The sequence below is a fragment of the Camelus ferus genome, chromosome 14 (genome assembly GCF_009834535.1).
Source record: "Camelus ferus isolate YT-003-E chromosome 14, BCGSAC_Cfer_1.0, whole genome shotgun sequence".
Lineage (NCBI taxonomy): Eukaryota > Metazoa > Chordata > Mammalia > Artiodactyla > Camelidae > Camelus > Camelus ferus.
This window is the reverse complement of record NC_045709.1, coordinates 22,404,883-22,431,898: the sequence shown is the minus strand read 5'-3', so window position 1 is coordinate 22,431,898 and position 27,016 is coordinate 22,404,883. Positions and strand designations below refer to the sequence as shown.

Below are 27,016 nucleotides of genomic sequence, written 5' to 3'. Positions count from 1 at the left end.
TTCTCCACTTGAGACGTGAATGTGTTTCACACGCTACCCCATGCGGCAGTCTAACGGCATTACCGAGCGAGGTGCCCCGTGGGTTTAGGGCTCCCGCTGGGCCGCAGGGCTGCCCCGGTCGCAGTGCTCTGTTCACACCCCTGTGCAGGAGCCGTCCCACAGGGGTGTCAGTGGGTGGGTGCCCGCAGGGTGTTCATGTGCCCAAAGGCACTGATATTTTTGTCTCTCCACCTGCAATGCGAAATTGTTTTAAAGTAAGGGTGCCAGGTAAACCCCTGTTTTAAAGAAAACAAATTTAAAAGGAAGTAAATGGGGAGTGTTTGGAAATCAGTGCCTGTGTGGGTGTTGAAGTTCCTTGTGGTGAATTCTGAGTGTCTCACCTGCACTCCTGAGGTTCAGAAGCCAGTTCCCACCATCGTCCCAGTGCCCGGGACCGCTCACCGTGGGCCCTTAAACACTGAGTCTGATCAGAGCGAGTGACAGAGAAGGGGGTACAGAGGAGAGGCTTGGAATCCAAAAGTCCGTCCGTCTGCTTTGGAGACGGCGCGTGGTGTGCCTGTGTCTATTTTCTGTTTCTGCAGCAGAGTTCTGCTCCTGCTTAGTGGCCTGACTTCCCAGAGTCCTCACTGGAGTCTTTGCAGGATGGGCCCACAAAGCCACTCTGTGCTAATTAAGGGTTCAGTTTACCGAGGACGTTGAGGGAGCAAGTGTCGGGCGGGGAAGAGGAAACAGCTGCCCCGGGCTGTTTGAGGACAGAGGGGCTACCCCGTGCCTCCCAAGCAGAGAGAAGGGCAGCTTCTTCAAGATCTGGCCCCTTCCTGCGAAGCAGAAGCTTCAGGGACAGGAGGGCAAGGGAGGGCAGGGAGGGCAGGGGCTGGTGGGCGCTGATCATAGAGCCCCTGCCCCACCGGCAGCCGACGCCCTCTGCTGCTCGCTGCTTCGTCTGCTGGTTTAGGGACCTGTTCTCTGCTCTTCCTTCCACTCACCAGAGTTCCCTGCTTTTCCTCCCTTTCTCTTCCTCAGTATGATGTGCTTTCCTTACTTTGTTGAGAAACAGTCTAAAATAGCGGTCATGGAAGGCTGATGTGGAAACCACGGAGACAGAAATGGCCAGGGCTCCCGGGAGGGTCCCCACACGAATGCTCTCTGCCCGGAGGATGCCTTATGGGCCCCCCGGGGGATCCACTGATGCTTCTTTGTGGACGTTAGTCTTCCAGCCCAGCTGGTGGTGGGAGGGCCGGGGGAGATGGGGGGAGCAGCAAGCAGTGGCAGCCTGCGTCCAGCAGGGAGGGGTCAGGACACCACAGACCACCAAGGACTCCGTGATTTTGTGCCATTCAGTGCAAGGCTGGTGGACCTACCCCCACCCTGAGGGACGACTGACCCCTGGGGTCTTCTGATACCACTCAGCACCGTGGTTACAGTTCGCATTTTTATTCTGGACCCAGAAGGGGTGGGGCAGGGGTGACCCCATCTCACTTGTTGACATTCTTTTTAAGAAAAGGGAAAGCTGCTGTAATTTATTTCAAATGATCTCTATCGAAAAATGGTTCATCCTTTTTTAAGTGGATTTACTTGTGGAGGTAAACAACCATTTTCTGAAAATACCAAACTTGCCTGAGGATGTTGGAGAAAATAGCTGGGTGGTTTTGACGGCTTGGCCACTCTCAGGGATAAGTGCGGCTGCTCCGAATGATTATTTAGCTATTTCAAAGGTTTATCTTTCCTTAGCCCTGGTTTTATTAACATTATGAAAACCAAAAATTCTTAAGAGAAAAATGTTTCTGAAAGTCATGTGCTTCTACATGCATTCTGTTCCCCCGGGATAAAATTGCCAAATATTTGTAAGCCATTCACTTTGTGCTGAACCAAGAGAAATAGAGGAAAGGGCGGTTTAAATGCCTTCACTGGTTCGCTGACCGTGTTCCCGTCGGGCCTGGAGATGCTCTGAGCTGGAGGCGCGGGAAACTTTGATCTGGTCCTCCGGGAACGGGAGCAGTTGATCATTACCCAGGTGGCTAGAAATCTAACTTCTTGGCCTTTATCTTCAGTCTCTTTTAGACATTTAAAGTCAATGAGCTGGTTTAAATATTTACTCATGAAGAAACAGGTTGTGGGTTGTTGGAGGCCATCACTAAATTAAATGAATGTTAGATTAAGTACAGTTTATTTAAAAAGAAATATAAAATCCGGCAGGCCTGTTTCATTACCTTGTGGACTTTTACAAATGGAACAGTGATTTGTGTGTGTACCTGAGACATGCTGAAGATAAACAAGCGTGGGGACAAGCCATCTCACGGGTTCTGCCAACCCTGCAGTGGGAGCACGCAGGGTCTGAGCTTAGCAGTGATTCCCTCTGGCGCCGCAGGGCCGTTGCTCCCCGGAGGCGGTGTGTGAGGGCCCCCCGCCTCCAGGTCAGTGTGCGCACCTGCGTCAGCATCTCCCGGGAAGCTGCGGACCATCTCTGTCCTCTCCCGCAGGGGTGCCCTCTCCAGCGGCACCTGGAGTGTCCTCGGGCTCTCCCCCACCACTTCCCACTGTCCTGGATATCCTTTGCTTCTCTTGCATTTGAAAAACTTCACCTGGGCACCTGTCACTGTTCTCTGTCCACATTTCATTTTCTATGCAGAGACCAAAGGGTTATGGTGTGGAATGTTGAATTCTGTCTGTTAGTGATTTTCTGCAAAACCTTCAGCATCAAACTAAAATGTACATTGAAAATCAGTCTTTCCTAGAAAGCTCTGCAGGGTCCTGGGAGGCCTGCTTTTCCTTAAAGTGAGAGAGATCGATTTTAAAATTCTCTGTGTTGTCTGATTCCCTCAGGAAGCCTGGCAGGGATCCGTTCTAAGGGCCTGAGGCTAGCTCAGATATCTGAGGGCACAAAGACACGTCTCTGACGTTGTGCCTGACCTGCAGGCCAGTCAGTACTCTTGTTCACGGACAGATACACTGACTCCTGTCTGAGCGCTGGTGCAGGCGCTGCGGGCCCCGTGGTGAAACAGACTGAGATCCCCGTCCTCGAGGCGTCGGCCTCGTACGGCCTCAGAGTAGGGGTACTGTTTGAAATAAGGTGGCCAGGGAAGGCCTAAGCAAGGGGACCCCAGGACAGGGCCCTGACGCGCAGGAGGACGGAGCTGGCCGTGGCAGAGGCAGGAGCCCAGGGAGTGGGTGGAGGCCTCGGGGGAGGGTGTAGACCAAGTAGGGCCCAGGCTGTGAGGACCCCACTCTTTACTCTGAGGGTGAGGGGAAGTGTTAACTTAGGAGTGACGTGAGCTGACTTCACATTTTGAAAAGACCCTTCCCGGGGGAGGGTGCAGCCCAGGGGTGGAGCGCGTGCTTAGCGAGCCGGGTCCTGGGCTCCGTCCTCAGTGCCTCCATTAAATGAGTAAAGAACGTAATTACCTCCCCCCACCCTCCCCCTTAAAGCGGCAGGGGGACCAGTTAGATACAACAGGTCTGGTTGACACGACGCATGTCCTTCTGCACTTGGAAGAGCAGGCTTTCCACCCTTCTCTCAAGAGTTAGTGATTAGCCTAACTAACTAAATTAACGCATTTAATTTACTTAATTATTAGTTATAGTAATAATATAATAATATTTGTTACAGTCTGCCTGCTCTGTGATGTGAAAGAAAATTCCAGAAGAATAACATTTGGTTGAGTTTTTCCTAAACTTGGGCAAAACAGAAATTTGGAAGAGGTGACCTCCAGTTTTCCATCGTATCATGAGATTGTACTGCGTCACGAGTGTTTTCTGTTATTTTAGGCTCTGGGACACATGAAGATCTGAGCAGCAAGTCAGGGAGACCTCTGTCTAACTTCTAACACTCATTAGCACTGGAGGGACCCGCTCACCTAACTGCCTTGTTTGATTGTCCCAGGACTAAGGCAGACCAACATCTGCTTGATGTTTTTCGTGGATAAGCTCATTGAATCTTCATTATAAAGGGGGCTTGCGTTCTGGTTCTAACACCTCACTTTCTTTCTCTCCTTTTTTTTTTTTTTTTTTTTTTTTTTGTGGTGGGGGAGGTAGTTAGGTTTATTTATTTATCTAACAGAGGCGCTGGGGATGGAACCCAGGACCTGGTGCAGGCTAAGCGTGCGCTCTTACCTCTGAGCTCTACCCGCCAACACCTAACTTTCAGACAAGTTACTTGTCTGTGTCCTGGTTTTTTTCATGTACTAAATGAAGATCTAATAATTTTAAGAGAGGCTGGACTCCTCGATTGAATTCCTGCATCTCCTTCACATTCCAAACCTTGAGAAATACACGCTCCTCCCGGCCTAACCCAGAGTCATGCTCTTTCCCAAAGTTCTGTCAGCTGTCAAGTTACAAATAAATGAACAGCAGAGTCAGTTCTGCTGGGGTAGGAGAGAGCAGAAACACAGTCTCCATCCAGAAATTTCCTCTCCAGTCTAGACCCAGCCATATTCCACTGGGCAGGACACAGGTCCATTTTTTTCTCTCAGTTGGAAGTTAATGGGCTGAAGTAACTTGAGTTTCATCATCTTAGAGTCATTTCACAGAAGATGGCTTCTTCACATCCTGCAGGGAGGTAAGTTAGCGTTATTCACTTGACTAATAACAGAGCCTGAAGACGAGAGGATGCAGAGTCCTCAGGCAAAAGCCTGCCTCGCCAGGCGTTGCCTCTTCCAGGATGAGGTGGAGTGAGGAGCTCGTGCCTTCGCTCCAGGGACACAGGGGCTGGAGCCCCACGTGGAGGCTGGCACGCAAGGGGTTAAGCAGTCATCTCTTCGTTTGGATTCCCAGATGGCAGCCCCATCTCAGTTGAAGCCAAACAATTTTGAGCTCGTGTGTCCTTTAGCACAGATGTTGGAGGCCATAATGATGTGTTTCTTTTATGGTGTCTTCTCTGTTTCTTGGTGCAGAAGTTTAAAAGCCTCGTTGTTTCTTCAGTCAAGTAAACTCAGCAAGACCTTCTAGGGCTGTGGGATAACAAAAAAGAAAAAAAACATCCTTGAAAGCAAGGAAAAAATTCATTGTCTCTGCAGGGAAATGGTATAGACAATCTGCTGCTGTTTTGAGGCTCATTTTTTTGTGTTAATGATGGTGTTAATCGTAATTAAAGTACCAAACAGTTATACTTAGAATCCACCAAGTGCCAAAGAGAAATCTGAGGTAATGAGCTCACTCTTGGCATAACAGACTCTTCTCTGACCGGCACAGGGTGGTCAAAGTCTTTAGTGGACCCCGTGGTGGCACTGTGGGCACTGATGACCTGAGGTTCACCTCCCTGCCCCGCCAGCCACTCTGTTGTGACAGTGGCCTTCTCTGTCCTCTCTGCGTCCTTTTCCGCACAGAGATGGGCATGATCGTATTTGACCTGCACCGTCATGGTAGGGAGCAGATCTCAGGCCAAGTAATCTGGGAGCAAGATTAAGAAGAACAGAAACGGAGTTTAAGTAACAGACCAGGTCTCAGCCACGGCGACCTTCAGCCTCCCTGGAGTGAGTTCCTGCCTGGAGTTTCTCCCTTCCCGGGGTGCTTCTGCATGTTGAGGTTGGACTTCCGGATCCCCTCTGACCTCTAGCCCTTCAGGTCATTCAATAAATAAGCTCCAAGGCCAAATTTAAAGAAATTGGAAAAGAGGCATCTTTACCACTCCTTGTTGACTACAGAGTCAACAGTGACTGGTGAGTGTCAGTTACTCCGCTCCTGGGGGGCGACAGGTCTGGTCGGGACGAGGCTCACGTCACCGCCTCGCTCTAGGGCCACGCCCCAGCTCAGCACTTCCACACCTGGCAGGTGGTTCTCCCCGGGCTCCTCGGGTCCCTGGGCCAGTGCTGGCAAGAGCTAGTGGCTCTGAGAGTCCACACCTTGCCTTTGTGTCACAGGCAGAGCCCCAGCCACCACTGTGGGGTCCAAACAGAACAGCCCTGGGGCCCATCCAGGCAGCAGTCAGGGCCCGCTGGACACAGGAGGAGGAGATGGGGAGTGAGAACCGAGGAGAGGCTGTTGGGAGGAAGGAGAGGACAGAGACCCAGGGATTTGAAAAGATGGTTTTCAAAGCAGTATATACCCTGCTGGATGCAAAAGGATATTCTAGAATCATTCTTGATTTTTCTGGCCATTGACATACAAAGAACTCACTGTTGTAGTCACAGTGAGAGAAATGGTACTGCGGCTTTTCGGCTTAGGAACAAAACAGAACCCCCCTGACAGGATCACAGCACCTGTGCTTCAGTCGTCAAGCACTTGACGACTCAGCCGGCACTTGCACTAGTCAGACACGTGGGCGGGTGACGGAGCAGTCGAGGTTGCTGTGGGCGGTGCCATCTCCAGGAGGAAGGCCTTGGCTGCCGGAGACCGTTAAAATGTGTAGTGGGAGTCCGTGTATTTAGTTGGACGAGGTTTGGGATGGAAAATAGGGCGTCAGTTGGATAGGGACCCAAGCCCATGTCTACACACACCAAGTAGTGACTTGGTGACTTCTGCCCGAGTTTTTAAAATCAGTTTTTATAACCACACAAGTGAGTAATTGGTATCAGAAAATGTAGCTAGCTGTGTTGGTGAGCATCTGAAACCCCCACATTCCTACTTAACTTCAGACCTGAGCCAGCTTATTGGAAATACATACACGCCATCACCGACCCCCTGGCCACTAACGCGTCCCCCCCGTGGAGGGAGAGTGACCCTGTCAGGTAACGGTCATGGGTAAAGTGGAAGCAGTTACTCTTCCACATAATTAAAGCACTGATACTGTGTTCTTATCTTTAACCCTTCGATTCATAATAGTGCTCTGTCAGCTCCAGATTGTTAACAGTCAATTCCCTTGTTTCTCCACTGGCTTCTGTTAAGATTTTCTAAGAGCAGAGATAAAGTTGCAGATAAGAACTGATAGGCCAAAAAAAGAACCGATAGTCCTGTTATGTAGAGGAAATTTCTACTTTTCCAATCACACCTCTTCTTGGGTAGGAAATTCAGAAAAAATGTTTTGGCGGAAGCTTCCCAGAACGCAGTCAAAGGCTTTGGTTCGTATCACTAGTGTTTTAATTGCAAGATTTGGTCTTTCTGTGTTTAACTCAAAGGATAATGGAATAACGAGCCATTTTAGAATTGGGCTGTGTATCTTTTTAAACGGCTTATAATAGAGGTGATGTTTACTGCTAACCTAAAGGAAGGACGCTGTATGTAAGTCTGAGAGGAAAAGCATAAAGCACTCCTAATGCTTTCCATTTAAGAGTGGATGGAATTATATCCACCACCCTCCCGGCTCCAGTTTCAGGAAGGACGGGCCACGTTTTCTCGACGGTCTCCTCCCAGGGAGCATGGTCACAGGCTGAGAACAGCAGTGAAGCCATGATGGGCAGCAGCCCAGAGGGAAGCAGAAATTGATCAAGGCAGAATCGGGGACCGAGAGAGGGCTCAGGGGTGCTCCACGGGGGATCGCAGGGTCCACCGCCCTCGGTGCCCTGAGGCACCGCCATCCCGCAGTCCCACAGGGACCCTCAGTGCCATCACAGGGCCGGGGTTCTTGGTCCTGTAGCCTTTCAGCTACTCCAGGTTACTTCACGCACCCTCGGGGCTTCACCCAGCCTGACTGAGTGGGAAGTAAAGATACAGACGTTTACATCTCAGGGGTGGGTTCTGCTTGTAATAAAACTGTTTTTGTGAATCATCTGTGTGGATATTAAAAGAAAGCGAGCTTGAGGCTGCCTTGGGGTTCTGCCTAGATTCACTTGTATTTAAATCATGAAAGGACTGATAATTAGGGCGGTGCCTGGAAGGGACTTAAAAGAAAGAATGAAACTCAGAAGTTCCGTATTTATAAACAAACGTCACAGCGCTGCTCAACAAAAGAAAAATGCTTGCAGAGCTGTGCTGCTGCTGCTGCTGGGCTCTCGGTTCAAAAAGGAAAATCAATAAAAAACCGTTTGGGGCACTAACTTGGAAAGCTCAGCACTTAGAACATGTTTGAAAACCGGTCTGACATGACGAACGTTTGTTTCTACTTGCACACAACTGACGGTCCCAGGGACAGGTGTTAGAAGGTAGTTTGGCCAGTATTTACTAGGCTCAGATTCCAGTAAACAGAGATGTCGAGTCAAAATTACATATATACATTTGGGCGAAGCTTCAGAAGTAAGGTCGGAATGATTCCTTCAAGAAAGCTGCAAATCCTAGGGCACATCCTTCCGTCGTTCATTTGAAAGGTGGTACTCTCTCACTTTAGGTAAGCTTGCTTACTGAGGAGTGAAAGCCGATCGCTGCTTGTCCTGAACGCCCAGTGAGCTTTGCTCCTCCCGTTTCACTTTGTGCTGTCGCGTCTCAAAATCACATTTTGGTTTCATTTTAGTTCAGAGATTCATTCAGTAATGTATTTGTAGGCAGCCACAATGGGCAAGGTCAGTAATTTTTTTAAATATAGTGGTTCTATTTTTAATCTTTCAGGAGCCTCCATAGTGTCCCTGTGCTGGCTGCGCCAGTTTACGTTCCCACCGACAGTGCAGGAGGGTCCCTTTCCTCCACACCCTCGCCATCACGTGTTATGTTTTGTCTTTTTGATAATAGCCATTCTGACAGGTGGGGGGTGATATCTCGCTGTGGTTTTCATCTGCATTTCCCTGCTGATTAGCGATGTTAAACATCTTTTCATCTCCCTGCTGGACATCTGATGTCTTCTCGGGAAAAATGTCTGTTCAGATCCTCTGCTCATTTTTAAATCCAAGTTGTTTGTTTGTTTGTTTTGTTTTCTTGATATTCCACTGTGTAAGGCCCTTGTATGTGTTGACCATTCTGGGAGGAGGATCTGGAAGTGCTACCACAGTTGTCTGAGGTGAGCAAGTCCGCCCGGGGGGAAGCAGCGGCGGCCCCAGCCCCGGTCTGCCGCGGCCTCCGGCTCTGCCCACGTCTGCTCGGGGGGCGCACAGCACGCCTCCCGGGCGCTGGGGGTGCGGAGAGCCGCTGGCGGGGGTGGCACAGGCAAGCACTCTTCCTTATTATTGAGTGTTTTTATCGTGAAGAGGGGTTGGGCTTTGGCAGGTGCTTTCTTAGCGTGGCTGAGCTGGCGGTGCGCCTGCTCCCATTGCGTGTACCTACCGCGTATTACGTGGTTGATCTCTGGGTGGTTGGTCCTTGCTGCTTCCCTGGGGCAAGTCCTGCTTGGTGCTGGTGTGCAGTCTTGTCCTGCACACTGGCTTCGATCTGCTGTTGCTTCTGTTGAGGGCTTTGTGTCTGTGTCTGTGAGGGATCTTGGTCTGTACTTTCCTCTCCTCGTGGTGCCTTTATCTGACTTTGGTATCAGGGTAACGTTGGCCTCATAGAGTGAGTTAGAAAGTTCTTTTCTCGTCATTTTTGGGGAAGATTTTAAGAAGCATTGGTGTTAATTTTTCTTTAAATATCTGGTAGAATTCACAATGAAGTCCTCAGTCTCATTAATGGTAAATTTTACCTCATGTATATTTTACCACAATAAAAAAAAAATCAATCCAGTTTTAAAGATACATATTTTTTCCTGTGCAAACAGAAAAACCTCATTTTCAAATACTGTTTTTATCAGTTATTGAAAGACAAACTGTGTAGTTTGAAGACTAAAGTCTCAGATGAAGAACAAGCACGTGATAAAGACCCACTCCTTTGCAGGTTCCCAGCGTCAGAGGGCCTGGTAGAACGTGGGCTGTAAAAATCCAGCTCTTGTTCTCTGGCCGACTCTGTGGCTCACCTGGAACGTGTACGTTAGTGCTACCACAGATATTTGTGTTTAACCAGTTTAGATTAACAAGACAAAGCTTACACTTCAGGGCTATATTCCGGCCTCAGTTAAGATTGCAAAGAGCGCTTTGTTAATATATTTTTTTGATTAAAGAATTTAGCTACAAATAGTCATCAGGTTTTAACTTTGTTCAGCAGGTATTCGACATGGTTTTTTTGTTGGTGGTGGTGGTGAAAGGGCACAGAAAGCAATGCATTGATCTGTAGTTTACTTGAAAGAAATATGAAAGTCAAAGATAAAATATTTTACTGAAAATCACTAGAAAATGTTTAGGGCACAACGCTGTAAACTGACTATACTTCAATTTAAAAAATACATTGTGAAAAGAAATTTTTTAAAGAAAACCTCTAGCTCGTATGTTTAACTTCCAGAACTAATTATTAATTAAATTGCATGTACAGTGGGTGGGGGAGGGAGCTCCGTGGTAGAGCACATGCTTAGCATGCACGAGGTCCTGGGTTCAGTCCCCAGAACCTCCATTCAAATCAGTCAACCAACCAACCAACCAACCAGCCAACCTAGTTACCTCCCCCCACCAAAAAATAAAAAATAACTGAAAAAAAAGTTAAAAAGAATGGTTCACATGGTAAATCTTTTGAAATTTGCATGTGCCAAGACATGGGTATCCTGTTAAGCGCTCACATTTCCAGTTATGTTGGACTTTCCGAGTGTCGCACAGCATGAGCCCTGCTGTAGAATTTTCTTGTGCTGAGCTAATGCTGATGGAGTCACAGGGCGTTACTGAACTCTCACGTGGAAGGCCAGGCAGAAAGCGTCGTTAGTTCACTCACAGCCGGCCCTCCCCTCCTCTTGTTTACTTGACAGCCCATCTAGTCATACCACACAGACCTTAAAAATAACATTTAAAAAACAAAGTCAAGGATCCAGATGTTCTTTTTCACTGCAATAAAATGCAATAGCCTCTTCAATCTTGGGGGTAACGGGTTCAATTTGTGAAGCCATCTTTATGTTTTAAATTAGGTCAAGTTACATTGTGTATGTTAGCTAATTGATTAGAACTTACCGGTCTGTACAAAATTGGAATCAGCAGTCCTTCACACTGTAGTACATTTTCGCTGTAAACAGTTGGAAAGAGCGTAGCATAGTTTATTTTTAAGAGCATAAATTTTAGAGTCAGTCAAACCAGGCTCAAATCTAGATTCAACCACCTGATGGTGGTTTAAATGAAAAATTATTTATAGATTTGTACAGACCTCTTCATCTGTAAAACCCTTGCTGTGGAGGATTATTATGACATTTCAAAAGTGGGTAGCAAGGGACCAGCACTCTGCAGGTGTTTGGTATTTGGGATCTGTGATAGTGCTGGTGATAATCTGGATGACTTTCTACCAAAAATACTCATGGGCTGCTGTGGTTAGCAGATCTCTAAACACGCACATCACTTTCTCCATGTCTCTGAGTGGTTTTGGGTGGGGGTAAAAACGTACGATTAATGTGCCTAGTTTGATAAAATGATAGGAATGTAATTCAATTGTTTCCTATACCCAGTTCCCCTCATGGTCAGTTTCTGAAATTGACACCCGGCAGCTTTCCTTGGAGGATGTGATGGACATCCCCTTTTCTGGCTTCTTCGGTAATTCATTATAAATCAGTCATTGCTATGTGTGTGTTGGTAACTAAGGTTACGTTTGGTGTATAACGACTAAAGGAAGATCCCTCTGCGATGAGTCTGTGGAGCGCTGACCCACAGTGGCAGGAGAGAACTAAATTCTTGTTTCATACTCAGAGTTTACATTTGGTGATCTTCAAGGCTTGTGTGTTGATAAATCTGAGAAACCCTTGCTTTTTGACCCTTAGTCAGAAATTAACGTTGCATAAAGTGAGTGCCTGCAGATGAAACTGTTTGCCCCAGCTGTTTGCATCTGCACTGTCACCAGCTACACAGCCAGAGGCGGAGGGCACAAGGCAAACCTGTCGCTGGCATGATCTCGTCTCATCGATGGGAGTCTTCCTCGTTAAGCCTTGGGAAATACTTGGGGTTTTCCAGTTTCTTTCACAGACATTCATTCACTTCATCATTTATTAAATATTCACTGGGCACCAGCTGCATGCCAGGACCTTTCATGTGTGTTATCAGTACTGACAAGCATCCTTGCCCTTGTGGGTGTCAGTTTCAGAGACTGACAGGCCTGCGGTCGGGAGGCCCGGGGTGTCTCTGTGGCCCAGCCGGCTTCTCCCCACAGAGATGAGCCACATTTTGCTCACCATTACCTGGCAGATGTTTTACCTGCATCCCTCTGACAGTGTCCATTAGAAAGGATGCAGATGCGAGATTCCCATTCTCAAGCTGCTCCGTGTCACTGTGTAACCTTGAGCCAGTCACTCAGAGCCTGGGCTTTCTCATCTATAAAATGAGAGTGGTCAGCGGACTTCCGCGCCGTCGTCAGGAGGGTGGAGTCACCGGCGGTGTGTCAGCAGCGTCAGATGTGGGAAAGCACACAGAGGTCAGCTCCAGGCCGCAGGTGGTCTCCTCAGACTCTCCCGTGACCCGTCAGAGCCGCCACACTAATCCCCCCGAAATGCGCGTCTTTCCAGCCGTGGCTGAAACCTCTTTAGAGGCTGAGATGTGAGGAGGGCGTCTCCGCTGTTTAGATTCCCACAGGGACAGGCAGGCTTTATGGAAGTCTTGCCTGGCTTTGCAGGTGACTTCTGTTTTCCTCATGTGTTCACGCATCATGCCTTGTAGGACCGAGACGTCTTACTCATAACACTCAGTACTTATCGTCCAATGGAGCTGAGCCCCTAAGGAAATGTACAGTAAGAAACTGAACCCATGTAAAGTATGTCTTGCAACATGAGTTTTAAGCTAAGAAACAGCTCTCATTCTGAAGTCAATTGCCAAAGGGTAGAGCTGAGATTATAGTGCAATTTAATAACTTAATTGGTTAGGGTGAGACATGCCTTTGTATTCCAGAGAAGTTAAAACTTTCCAAAGAATGTGGGTATTCTTATTACAGACTCCTCAGAAGTACTGTCAGAATCCCAGCAGGGTTAGGGTAAGATTCCCTGTCGGCAGGCAGTGTGCGTGGTGAGCTGCGGTCAGGGAGGTTTAGTCAGGGTGGCAGGTGGAAGGAATCTTTAATCTCAGTATCATGACAGCAGCCTCAGGTCAGAAAAACAATCTGTTTTTGTCTTTTTATTTATTTTTTATTGAAGTATAGTTGGTTTCCAATGTTGTGTTAATTTCTGGTGTATAGCATAATGTTTCAGTTACACATATATTATATATTCCTTTTCATATTCTTTTTCATTATAGGCCATTATAGGCCATTACAAGGCATTGGATATAGTTTCCCGTGCTGTACAGTAGGACCTTGTTGTTTATGTATTTTATATATAGTAGTGTGTGTCTGCAAATCCCAAACTCCCGATTTATCCCTCCATCTCTCCCCTTTCCCCCTTGGTAACCATGTTTGTTTTCTATGTCTGTGAGTCTTTTTCTGTTTTGTAAATAAGTTCATTTGTGTCCCTTTTTTTTTTTTAGATTCCACATATAAGTGATATCATATGGTATTTGTCTTTCTCTGCCTGACTTACTTTACTCAGTTAGTATGACAATCTCTAGGTCCATCCATGTTGCTGTAAATAGCATTATTTCATTCTTTTTATGGCTGAGTAGTATTCCATTGTATAACTACACCACAACTTCTTTATCCAGTCATCTGTGGATGGACACTTAGGTTGCTTCCACACCTTGACTGTTATAAATAGTGCTGCTGTGAACACTGGGGTGCATGTATCTTTTTGAATTAAAGTTCCCTGTGGATATATGTCCAGAAGTGGTACTACTGGATCATAGGGTAAGTCTATTTTTAGTTTTTTGAGGAATCTCCATACTGTTCTCCATAGTGCCTGTACCAAACTACATTCCCACCAACAGTGTAGGAGTGTTCCCTTTTCTCCACACATTCTCCAGCATTTATCGTTCATGGACTTTTAAATGATGGCGATTCTGACTGGTGTGAGGTGATACCTCACTGTAGTTTTGATTTGCATTTCTCTGATAATTAGCGATGTTGAGCACTTTTTCATGTGCCTTTTGGCCATTAAAACAAAGTTTGTAGTAGATAAATCCTTTTCTGAACCACAGCTTGGTAGGGTAGAAGCCACTTCATTCAGCTAGCCCCTCTCCCTCCCCTCTGTTTTTACTGCTCAAGTCAAAAAAAAATGATAAGAAAATAGGCTTTTATCAGGAACTTATATGAATGAATTTCTGGGGTTGTTTTCAAGTCAAATGATAGCCCAGTCTCCCAAAGCTTCTGTAATTCTTCCTCATTGCTTATATGACAGATTTAACAATGATGAGCCCATTTCCTATTTTTTAAAAATGGTGTGTGGTGTAAGTGTTGTCATAACTTGTCTGTATCACCAAGAAGCAAGACCTGGCTTCCAGAGCCGCACTTCCCACGGGGGCCCTCGGGGGGGTGTTTGCGTTAACAAGATGCCTTTTCTTACATCGGCATCAAAAACTGAGGGATGAGACTTCTGTGTTTCTCCTGTTCATCTTCAGATGCTCCTGCCTGGGAAATGCATAGAAAGTGAGCTTTTTTGATGTAATTACCTTTAAATTTGATGTTCTTACCACAACTCGATAGCATTGAAATCACAGTATTGGTGCCCTACCTTGGAAAGATGTGTTAACAAGACTTTTAATTGGCTTAAATTCTGAGTCACAAACTACCAAATTAAAAAACATAATCCCCATTTGGGGGCATTTCAGCTCATGTATAAGTTAGAAACAGTTCCTTTTATCTGAAGGCAGGTAAGTGGACTAATCCATTTTAGAAGCATTTTAAACAATAAGAACTTAAAAGATTCTAATCATCATCTACTTTCGCCTGAATTCCTGATTCTCCGTAGGGTTTTCTGAATAGCCAGTACTACGCTGATTGACGAGTTCAACGTACTAGTGAGCATGGCTCGGGACTTTGAGAGCTTCGACTCCAAAGATGCATTCTGTCTCATTTTGATGACAGTTTTGCTGAAGCCCTATATTGAGTAGAGCTTGGCTATTTGGTGGGACGTTGAAGCGAACAGGCCTGATCTCACTCAGAAGTAAACCGCTGTCTCACAAGTGTGAGGGAGACGTCAGTTTCCCGCACTTCACCGCTCGGTCAGAATAGGGAATCCTTAAACATTCCCCAGATCAGTAGCTCACGAGTAACTTTCGTTAGATATGAATTCCTCTTCACGCGTTCACTGTCAGTGTTTGCACAGCTGTGTGTGTGTTGGCACATCCTCCTGTGAATCTGGCCACCAACGGGGGCTGTATCAGGTTTAGATTTAATCTCTGTTGGGTCGAAGATGTGATCTGTTCAACGTACTCTATGCGGAAGCCTTAATAGGTGCTCTTTGGTTATTACAGTATGTCTGCATAGCTGGAAGTGATAAAATATGTTTTTGAATATTAAGCATGATTACAAGCAAATAACCCTTTACAGCGTGTGGCTGGATTATGAGTCCTGTTCACCCAGACCCAAGGCATGTGGCTATGTGCCTTCCTGAGGCAATGAGAAACTTGTACCAGGGTGTCGCGGGCCCACTGAGCTCAGATATGCCAGACTCAACATCCCAAAGCCAAGGCGTCTGCTGTCCTGTTTTTATGATTCAATGAGCTTGTCTCTGGGTCTAGCCCGAGGTGTCACACAGTGGAAACCAGGCTGCTGGGTTAGGGCTGGGTGTGGGGCGCGTGCACCAGGGACGGGGAGGAAGTGCCAGGTGGCCGTAGGTGCCGTGCGGCGCAGACGCAGATACACACCTCTGCTCCAGAGCTGCCGGGCCCTTCATGATCGCCCGGAGCCGCACGGGCGGGCAGTCGGGCTTTGAGATGTACTCAGTCCACACTGAGATGTGCTGTCAACATGAGGTCACACTGGACTTGGAAATTTTTGTATGGACTGGAGGATGCAAAATATGCCAATACGAATTTTTATGTTGAGTACATGTTGAAATGGTAATATTTTAAGATATAGTGGGTTAAGAAAATAGATTGACTTTACCTCGTTTTTCTTCCTTTTTCAACAAGGCTTGTAGGTAAATGAAAATCTTGTGGGAGGCACACCTGCTTCCATCGGGCAGCAGTGGTCGGGGGGGACCTCAGCAGAGGGGGCTCCCTGGATCTGTGCCGAGAGCCCCGAGCCACTGAGGGGCAGCTGCTGATGGGGATAGGGCCTTGCTGCCACTAGTCAGGTCTCAGTGCCTCTCACGTCCCTTAGAGGTCGGTTAAACAGGACACAGTGTGTCTCCACAGAACACAGACTTCTGGTCTAAATGCCTTTGTTTATCCTGGAGCCCTGAAGTGCTCATGAAAGTGCTCATTATGGTCACCACCACACTGACAGCCAGCGACCCTCCAGGGCTGAGTGCAGGGCCTATCCTGGGTCTCTACTCATTCACTCAGTTCACGCTCTCCCCGCCGGCGAGAAGGGGAGACTGGCACTGTCATGACCTCTGCTCGGGCAGATGTGGGCACGAGGCTCAGGGAGGCTACGTCATTGGCTCAGGGTCCCCAGGCCGGAGGTTGACCCAGGCGGCGGGATGCCAGAATCCCTGTCCTTAAACACGATGCAGCACCACCCTCCAAAATAGACCCTTTCTCTTGACGCTTTCTTCACACACGCCTGCTTCCCCCTCATGTGACAACGGTGTGAGTTATTTTGTCTACAAAACTTAGATGTTGTTCAGTAATGTCATAGCTAAGGCATTCAGAAACGGTTACTGTCTCGTGGTCAGGCCGAGAAAGACAGATATTGTATGTTATCACTTACATGTGGAATCGAAAAAAAAGGATACAAATCTTAGTTACAAACCAAAAACAGACTTATGGACATAGAAAACAAGCTATGATTACCAAAGGGGAAAGGGTAGGAGGGATAAATTAGGAGTTTGGGATTAGCAGATACACACTACTGTATATAAAAGAGATAAACAACAGGGGCCTACTGCACAGCACAGGGAACTGTATTCAATATCTTGTAATAACATACAATGAAAAAGAATTTTGAACAAAAAATGTATGTGTATAATATATGTATAACTGAATCACTGTGCTGTACAGCTGAAGCTAACACTGTAAATCAGCTACACTTCAATTAAAAAAAAAATGTTTACTTGGGGAGGGTACAGCTCAGTGAAGTAGAGCACATGCTTAGCATGCACAAGGTCCTGGGCTCAACCCCCAGTGCCTCCACTAAAATAAATAACTAAATAAATAAACCTAATTACTACCCACCCCAAAAGCCAAAACCAAAAAAAAGAAAGAAAGAAAAAACGTTTAGTGTCTCAAATTTGGGGACTAATATGAGGTTGTGAATGATCTGACTCCTTTGTTTTTTTCCTAAAATTGCCCCCTAAAGAATACCTTAGGCCAGTCTGCTTAAAAATGGAGATAGTCTGTTTCCAATTAAATGACAGATTTTAAGTGCTTGCTGTGTGCCCAACACTGCCAAGTGCTGGGGACACAAGAACCAGGGGACGGTTCCTGGCTCACAGACGGTCTGGTCCGGGGGCCCGACAGCCCCTTCCTGGCACACCTGGTCAGGGGTGCGTGTGGTGCGTGTCATGGGAACAGAGGGGAGGCACATGCGCAGTGTCTTGGGGCGCAGGGTCTTGGGGCGCAGGGTAAGGTGCGGTATTCCAGATCCCCCAAGAGGAGGGAGGGCTTGAGCCATCTCAGGACACCCCCTGGTTTCTGGGGTTTGACTCCCGTTGCACGAAGGCGGTGGCTGCCAGGGGCCCCGAGTTCAGTGTGGGCGTCTGTCTCCAGCTTGTGGAGCGCGTGCCGATTCCAGCCCTGTGGTTTTCAGGTAGCAGCAAGGTCAACCTGGTGAGGATCCCGTCCACGGCCTCCAGCCCACGGGACACGGCCCTGGCCGCCGTGATCTGCAGCGCACTGGCCACTGTCCTGCTGGCCCTGCTCACCCTCTGTGTCATCTACTGTAAGCGGCAGTTCATGGAGAAAAAGCCCAGCTGTGAGTTCTGCGCGCCCTCCCCACCCACCCCCCCGCAGCCCCCGCACTAGGGCGTAGGGCGTTTATCATCATTGTCCCCGGCCCTCGTGTTCCACGAGCGCCGTAAGGCGGGAATCTTGCAGGCGAAGGGACAGAGCACACGTGATTAGACCTTCTGGGGACCTGGTCCCAGAGAGGCGCTGGGAGTGGACAAGGGCAGCACCACTTCATCGGGACCCGAAGAGGCAGGGGTGCCCCCGCCCCTCGCAAAACACAGCTCCTGCGTGGTTCTGGCAACACAGCTACTCTGCGTCTTGAGTTTTCTTGACAGATTGTGTCATATTTGTGCCTCTGTGTAAGAAGTCTTTTTAAATGTGAATGACAGCTGTCCTGTCCTTTTAAAATGCAAGAGCTGGGGCAGTGCCGGTCACCCTGTGATGCTCTCAGGCTCATCTGGGGAACTTGTCTCGCTGACCCACCTCTTGCCTCCCGCAGGGTCTCTGAGGACACAGGACCCGCGGTACCAGGGCTCTGAACTGTCCTGTTTTGACAGACCTCGGCTCAGCACCTCCGCTCCCCGTGTGTGTTGTCAGTGCCACCGGGACTCCCCCGCGACCTGCGGTAAGTTCAGCGCTTGGGGTCCGTTAGGAATGGGAGGAACCCAGACACCAGCGCTGCAAAGAATTGCTCCTGCTTGGTGTTCTAGTCAAAGCTGATCTGGGGGAGGGTAGAGCTCAGGGGTGGAGTGTGTGCTTAGCATGCACAAAGTCCTGGGTTCAACCCCCAGCACCTCCATTTACAAATAAATAAACCTAATTACTGCCTCCCAAAACCCCCCAAAAAAGACAGTGTAGGAAGCTAATCTGGTTCGGTCATTGTCCCCTGTCCCCTGATGTTCGTGGCGTTTTGCATCTCTTAACTATTAAACAGAAAATAAGCACCTCATTAAAGGTCTAGAATTTCTCAGTAACTTTCTAAGCACGTTTGTCTTTATGGTCTTGGGTTGACTGATCTAAAATCATGTGAACCTTTGGTAGAGCAGTAGTTTGTGTCCCTTCTTGTCTGGTGGCGTCACACGTGAGTGTGGACGTGGCAATCTTAGTGTCTTTTCGGATTCCTACAGGACGGATGAGGGAGATTTATGGCAGGGTTTTCCACAAACCGTAATTGCCTGTGGGCTTATGGACAGAAATGAAAGTTTAGGGAGGTACAGGCAGACCTCGGCGAGGCTGCGGGTCCGCTTCCAGACCGCCGCAGTAAAGCGAATGTTGCAGGAAAGCAAGTCATGTGACAGTTCTGGTTTTCCAGTGCATATGAAAGTAATGTTTACGCTGTACTGCAGTCCACTGAGGGTGCAGCAGCGTTATGTCTGAAAAAACAGTGGACCCACCTTAATTCAAAAATATTGCTGGAAAACGCTGACCATCACCTGGGCCTTCAGCGAGTCAGAGTGGTGACATCAAAGACCACTGAGTACGAATCCTCATAACAAACACAGCAATAATGAAAAGTCTGAAGTACTGTGAAAATTACCAAAATGTGACAGTCAGACACTAAGTGAGCAAGTCCTGTTGGGAAAATGGTGCCGATAGACTTGCTCGATGCAGCGTTGCCCTAGCCTTCAGTCTGTGGAAAAGCGGCATCTGTGAAGCACAGCAAAGAGGGGTCTGCCTGTAATTCGATGGACTTTGGCTTCTAATGTGGGCAAAACAGGCAAAGCTGACACCAGCTTTCTTTGCCATTTCTGTATATTCACCAACACGAGGCTCCCGCACTTACGCGCCCCGCCCCGGCCCCGGGACCTCACCCTGCAAAGCAGGCTCCCTGTCCCCGTGGCGTGTGCGGAAGTCCGCCCCCCCCCCCCCGCCGCCGCCCGCACGCTGTGGTCCCCTCCGCATCTTTGGGTGACATACTCACAGCGCCATTTTGTCTCCTTTAACCATTCTTTATGTTAAATGTTTCCCAGTTCGAGTGCTTATCCTCCTGGAACTGTCTGAGCTTTCTTTTCAAGAAATTGAAGGATTCCGCTTTTAAATCTGATACTTAATGTGTGGGCTACGGCATTTTCAACGTAATTATTTCTCTATCGACCATTACTATCTCTTGCTTTAGAGGTAAAAATGAAATATCGGACCTCCAGTGGTGTGTGTGGGTGTGTTTTTGCTTTTGCCTGCAGAGATAATAGACTCAGATTGTCATTCTAAGTGAAGTAAGCCAGAAAGAGAAAGAAAATAGCATATGATATCACTCATATGTGGACTCTAAAAAAGAAGACACAAACAGACTCACAGACATGGAGAACAAATTTATGGTTACACGGGGGGAAAAGGGTGGGAAGGGACAAATTGGGAGTTAGAAAGTTGCACCTCTTGGGAAGTGATGGAAATGTTAGGAAACACAATAACGTTACTTAAAATTTTCTAATTGAATTAAAATTTAAAAAAATAGACTCAGCTCCTGAGAAGATGATCGTCGGGATTGTCACCTGACAGCACCTCGGTGATTCTCAGGATGGGCCAAGCGTTGTGATTTCTACACGCTGAGCGTGGCACTGACACCAGATCAGAGTTAGCAAGTTTATTGCTTAAGAGCGAAACTCAAGCTTTAAGTGTGATCACATCCAGCTTTGTGCAAACTGCCTCGTTGTAACTTCTCTCCGAAAAGGAAGAGTAAAACAGGTGGCTTTGTTGCAGGCCCTCTTAACAGAAGGGAGAGACTGGACAGAACTCGCCCTGCTGCCGCCCGGGTTTGGGCTGCTCATCATGTGAATTGCCTCCCCCTCGATGGCAGTGCCTTTCCCTTCTAGCTTTTTATTGTGACTTGATTTCAGACTTAGAAAAATGTTGAAACAGTAGGAGAAAGAATTCCCACATACCCCTTACCCAGCTCCCCCAGCACTGACATTTACCTCATTTCCACATTTGCTGTATCGTTCTTACCTCTTTCTAAGTGTGGTGGGCCCTTGAGCAACGCCGGGGTTAGGGGCGCCCACCCAGCGCACAAAAATCCACGTGTGACTTACGGTTGACTGTGTATTCATGGCTTCTCCGTGTTTACGGCTTCTGTATCCACGGTTCCGCGTCCAGAGAGTCATAAAATCTTCGAATAAGTGGCCCCACACAGCTCAACTCTGTGTTGTTCAAGGGCCAGCTGTGTATTTTACTTGTGTACACACACACACACACACACACACTTTTTTGTTTCCATTTAAAGATCGGTTGCAGACATGATGTCCCTTTACCCTTAATACTTCAGTGTTTTTTTCTGAGAACAAGAACGTTCTCTTACACAACAGTGTGATTGCTAAGATCAGGAAATTAGCATTAAGCCAGTGCTTTTATATCATCTACGGAGCATATTCAGATTTTTTTTAATTGTCCCAGCAGCGTCCTCCATAGCAAAAGGAAATCCCATGTGACACAGTTGCACTTGGTTGTCAGCTCTCTTCATGGTCTTCAGTTTGGATAGTTCCTCTGCCTTTCTTTGCATTTCATGACCTAATGTTTTTGATGAGCCGAGGCCAGTAATTAAGCACACCCATATTGTATGTCACATCACCGCTGCCATCTCCAGAACTGAAACTCTGTCCCCATGAAACACTGACTCCCCATCCTCCTGGCCCCCCCGCCCTGACACCCCGCATCCTACTCTCCGTCTCCAGGAAACTGGCTCCTCCAGGTCCTTCATGGGAGTGGTTCATCGTTTTTTAAAATAAGAAAAAAAGAAAAAAAATTAAACCTCATACCCCCTTCTCCCAAAAAATTCACCCAAAAGGGAACAGCTCAGTTGTCAAGAGCAATGTTGAACTAAAAGTGTGCTTCCTGGCCCTGCCGGCTTTCCTAGGGCCTGTCCACCTGACCGCATCCGGGTGCTGTGACGGGGTCTGCATCGTCGGCCGGGAGACCCCTGGGTGTAGGGTGCATTCCAAGGCTGCTCACCAGGAGAGGTAACTGGGCGGGTTTAGTCCATATGATTTCATATTCCCTCATGCAAATAGACATTCTACTCATTTACCAATTTTCATGTGAAACTCTGGGGACATCACTTTTTTAGTATTATCAATGACATTCTGGACCTTGTAGGGGTTGGGGGGACCTTTGGCAAGAATTAGGTAAGTCTTTCAGGGCTACTGATAACCAGTGCAACATTCTTATACTTTATGTTCCATTAATTTTACTTATATTCGTAATTTGTGACACTTCTGTCACCTGCAAGTAATTTTTTAGCATGTCACGTACTCTGAGAATTTTAGAACAGCAATGAAAGAAACTCAGTTAAGCCCCAGGAATCTGCCTGTTTTAGACCCTGGATTAAATATAACTCTGTTGATTAGAAGCAGGTATGAAAATTCAGTTTTAAAACAAGTGGAGTGTTAAGTTATTGTATGGAAGGAAGCAAATTTATAAGAAAGGAAGACTAGAGTTCTGACTTAGTAAATTGCTGTTCATTTCATCTAGAAGACCGGAAAGCGTGGCTGGAGTGTTGCTCTGTAGGAAGCTGCCCCCAGTAGAGTGCTTATAGCCCTTTCACACTTGTGTCCAGAAATGCGGGTCCGGGGGAGCTGACTGCCTTTCTTCGGGACTCTTTCAAGGTCCGTATGTGGCGAGTTCTCAGACGCCTGGCCTCTGATGCAAAATCCCAGCTGTGGTGACGACATCTCTTCTTGCGACTCTTACGCTGGACTCACTGGAGAAGATGTTCCTTCTCTCAGCCTGGAAGACGGAAGTCCATCATCCTTGGACCCCAGCGGGCGTCGGGGGCTGGTCGGCGAGGCTGCTCCAATTCCAGCTCACCTTGAAGACTTGACGGAGACGACTGATTTACCGAGACACAGCAACTCACTGCCAGAGCCGGTGCTGACCCAGGACGTGCTCTCGGCCAGAAGCCAGCGAGGTCAGGAGAGAGAGGACCCCCTAATCTGCCCGCCCACACATCCCACCAGGTGCAGCAGTGATGGGCTCCAGTGGGCACAGCGCTGACTTAGGGGGAGCAGGGGGAGCAGAGCTCTCGCCCCCCCAAAATGCTCCTGCGTAAATGAGGAGCATTTCCCTCGCATACAGTAACACACAGGTGCCCATGCCTTTCCCCTCCTGAAGTGAGGTCGCTGCCCTCTTGTAATAAGGTCAGCTCGGACGGCTGCTCTCTGCTGAGGACGTTTGCTCCGTGAAGAGTGGGGTGTTCCAGGGAGGTCATTATAAGAGAAGGCTCGTTCCCAAACTCTAAACTTTCTCCAATAGTTTAACAAAAGTTTTCAATTGAAAGACATCTAAGAATGGCGTTAATCCCTATCCATCTGCGTTCTTTCAAAGAACCGACTGAAGAATCCTAAAATCTTTTCTGACAAGTACTTTAACAGAGTGCAACCCGGAAACAAGCTTTAAATGTTTGAGGTTGAAAATCAGCAAAAGCAGCATTTGTTGATACTGTTCGGGGTACATTTTCATCTTTTCAGAACCGTTTGGGCACACTGACTATAGGTTGTTAGCCAATCTTTATTTTGATTCTCAGAGTTACACGGGTCTCTGGATACTGGAACACTATTACCAGACACACACTTGTCCGCATGGTCTGCGCTCACGTGCGTGCCTAGTGGTTTTGCGCTGTGTGTTTTCGCAGTCACAGCTCAGCTGCTTTAATTGGGAAGCTGTCATGTTCAAAGCTTTCCGTCTGTCACTCTTTCAGGAAGCCAGAAGGACTTGCTTCTTCCTGCAGTGAAGTGTCACATGGGGCCCCAAGGACACTCACTCCTCTGCGTGTGAATGGCGCACCGCCTGGACCTCGCTCGGCTTCTGGGGGCCAAGAGAAAATCTGAACCAAACCGATGGCGTTTTTCAGCCTTTCGCCCAGTGGCTTCTGAGCCAGACCAGCTGTATGCTGCAACCTCAAGGCACAGGCTCCGGGCCTGTGAACCTCTGCGTCTTTCCCGCACAGGGAACCGCTGTGCTCAGGCCGGACTTCACAGGCCGCTGGGCCTTGTCTGCAGCCTGCGAGCGAGTGTGTGCGCCTAACAAGGAGCACGAGTGCATTCCTGGTGGGCGCTCTCACAGGACTGCAGACCCGGAGGATACATGTGCATTTGCCTTTTCTTTCCAGAAATAATTTCGTACAGCCAATTATCCTGCTAGAAGTCAATGTCAGATTAGTTACCTTCACCTTTATGTCAGATGGGTTCAAAGAGGAGTGTCTACTGACTGAAGGTCACTTTTTCATCATCTAAATAATTAGCGTAGGAGGTGAGAATTGACCGCCTACAGCTGCCCGAGTCCTGGGCTTATTAGATGATATTAACGGTCCTAATCAGGAATCAGAAGAGACGTGATCTTTTCCAGAATGGACACTCCTCACCTCAGCCACTGTCTAGTAGCAGGAGGGGCCGGAGTCAGGGGATGTGGCTGGAAAAGGCAGACCAGCCCACCGTCACCCTGAGTTAAAGCCCCCGGACGCTTGCATCATTGGTGAGCAGGTTCATGTGAAAGTCACGATAAGGGAGCAGCTGTTGCCTCCGTCCCTGTGACTGCGCTTTAAAGACCCAGAGCTTCTCTTTGATAGGAAAGTGGTATTTATAATTTCCTTTTATGTGCATCGAATTTTATCCTAAAGGCTTTAGAAAGGACAACACAGCAGGTTTCCCTGCTGCTGAAGCAGCACCGGGTGAGGTGTCTGTGAGACCACGCAGCATGTTAGAAGCAGAGGAAAAAGCCCAGCTCGTAGGCGGCGTTTAGGTGAACTGTGCATAACTGCCGTGGCAGTTTGACTAGGGTTGTAGGCTTTCCTCGATCTCGTAAGCTTCGTCAGCACAGTAACTCCCATCTCAGCCAGAGGATGCTGGAGTTAACCGTCCAGTGCTTCTAGGAAGGCGTTCCATCCCTACCACCTTGGTGTTTCTGTGCTAGAAGTACCCTTAGCGCTACGACAGAAATAACCCAGCCGTGAACCAGGGGACGGCTCGTTTGCTCTTTCTGTGCCCTGGAGAGGAGTTACTAGAGCAGGGTTTATTGTCTTCCTGCTTGAACCTGCACGATCAGCTCTGGTGTTGTCTTTTAACTGATTACTCTTGGCTCCCTCCCATTTGCACTTAAAAAAGAAACAGACCTTTGAATGTACATGTATTAGAGAATGCACAGAAACTTTGTTTCCAAATTGCCCCCCCCACCCCGCCACGGTCAAATCAGTGTCTTCTACCTGACATTTAAACTGAGCGTGAGAAATCTGCCTTTCCTAGGACATTTTAACTTCCCTCTTATCACCCCACACTTTTCTTTCTTTGCAAGGCTTTGATGAAATCTCGCAAGGCCTCTTCCTTGTGCTGGAATTGTTCCTCCATCCACAGTTGAGGATTTGCTGTGCGGACACTGGCTTACCCGGGTTTGGTACATCGTGTGTGTGACCCCGTTCCTTTGACTGAAATAGGAAATTAACCAGAGCACTCATGGTAACGCCAAGCCTTTCGGGTCTACCTGGAACCCAGCCACAGTCGATTGACTTTTTCTTTTTTCTTTTCCTATTTTAGCGTAGAGCAGAGGTTCTTAAGCTCTGGTACTCACCAGCTCCTCTGAGACTTGCCTTTAGGAGCCTCATGTACAGCACTTCGGGTCTGACCACAGGTGTCCATGAAAACGCAGGTTCCTTGAGTGGCTTCGCCATAAATCACGTGGGGCCCGCCTTTGCAGTCTGCTCACTCTTGTTCGGGGGAGGGATGGTCCAGGTAGGCTAGCGCTGTGTTCCTTTTTGTAACCTGAGTATGTTTTCCGTATGTGTAGCCCTCATTAACTCCAAAGGCACATGCTTGCGGGATAAAGCTAAGGTTGATGGGGAATGAGACTTCAGCCCCAGATCCTAAAACATCACTTTGGATCTGTAGAGAACCACCTAGGGTTAAAAACTGATTTCCTGTGATACCGCACTTGAAAAGTCCTGGGTTATGTTTATCAAGATGGAGACATTGTACCACCACCTGCTGCCGGAACACTCCGTGATGTTATAGTCTGTGCTCTTTGTAAACACTGGAGAAAACCATCCAGTTACCATTTCACATCATTAGAATAACCTGGGGCACTCAGGCTTGGCTGAGAGGGCGCTGGTGCCAGGAAGACCCCATCAGGCAATAACAGGGCTGGAGCGTGAGTCCCTGTGACTTTCAGCTCCACAGAAACACGTCACCACGGATGCGACTAGTATTTGGAGAGCAACCGCGTAAAGGCATGGATTTCCTGATTTTGTGTATATGGAGCACATTTTTCAAATACAGGTTTTTTCTACTTTAGGTGAAGTATTACTGTTGCTAGGTTAAGCACTGTTGTCTGTGCTAGTACAAAAATAGGACAGGAGCATCTCCATCGTTGCTTTAGGGCAGTCAGATCGCACCAGTTTAGAGTGCGTCGTCACTGTTTTGCCTACTGGGACTTACGAATTTGTAAATTTTGGTTTTCTCACACAAATCATTTTGTAAGACCTTTTTTTTTATTTGTGAATAAAATTGCTACCTGGTATTCTGATGAACACATCCGGCGAGAAAATGACCCACGGTGTGACTGCAGGCCTGTCGCCCCCCCTGCTGTGCAGGGGGGTCTCCCTGCACTCCCGTCCCTCCCGCGTCCCTCTCTGAGCCTCAGACTTCAGGAGGGCGGCGTGGACTCCTTACAGTGCTCAGGCCCGTCCAGCTGCAGAAGAGTGTCGTGAGTCATCTGAGAAGCTTTGGTACCAAGATTTTGTCACGATCTCTTTTTTCCGCCTTTCATTTATGATACCAAGAGGGCAGGTCTACAGAAGGAGTCGTTTTCGGTTCATTCTCCCTGGAGGTGAGTGGGGCGTTCTCCTGCGGGGGTGGGCTGGGGGTGTGAGGGGCTCCCACGGGGCAGCGCTGGTCCCTGTGGGAGCCCCTCGTTTCCTTCCCACTCCCCCTCTTCCTTCCCTTCCTCCCCTCAGTAAAGCCTTGAAAGCACCACTGGAGGTTTTTCTGAAGCGTAGCTGACTTGCAGTGTTTGTTAGTTTCAGGCCTGCAGCAGAGTGGTTCAGTTACACGTATATCGGTTGCTTTTCGTGTTCTTTTCCATTATAGGTTATCACAGGCTGTTGACTACAGTTCCCTGTGCTGAACAGGAGGAGCCTGTTGTTTATCACTGGATTTGGGGAGGACTTTAGACTTCCTAGGAAAAATTGGTTCTTCAGAGTGTCCCAGTATTCTCTCAGCTGTGGTGTTAGATGACACTGGAGTCCACGAGGGAAGGACCTACCTTTGCTTCTTCCCTCCTTCCCACCTGCACCCGCACGCCAGCCCGCGGCCCGTGCAGACGGGGAGAGCTGCGGGCGCCGC

The 27,016-nt window shown here is 48.1% G+C and overlaps 1 protein-coding gene across 6 annotated transcripts in view; it reads left to right on the top strand.

The window, feature by feature from the left end:
• Positions 1-26,204, top strand: part of TNFRSF19 (TNF receptor superfamily member 19) — a 68,505-nt gene extending 42,301 nt beyond the window's left edge. For 4 of the 6 annotated variants that reach the window (XM_014552205.2, XM_032496445.1, XM_032496447.1 and 1 more), the window contains 5 exons: positions 17,560-17,724; positions 18,199-18,324; positions 21,547-21,649; positions 22,295-22,645; positions 23,386-26,204. In XM_014552205.2, coding sequence (XP_014407691.2) covers positions 17,560-17,724; positions 18,199-18,324; positions 21,547-21,649; positions 22,295-22,645; positions 23,386-23,515 — 875 coding nt within the window. In that variant the 3' untranslated portion in view covers positions 23,516-26,204. Of the gene's footprint in view, positions 1-17,559; positions 17,725-18,198; positions 18,325-21,546; positions 21,650-22,294 lie in introns of all 6 variants that reach the window. The other 2 variants (XM_014552209.2, XM_014552204.2) reach the window with 2 other exon arrangements.
• Positions 26,205-27,016: the final 812 nt, after the last annotated feature.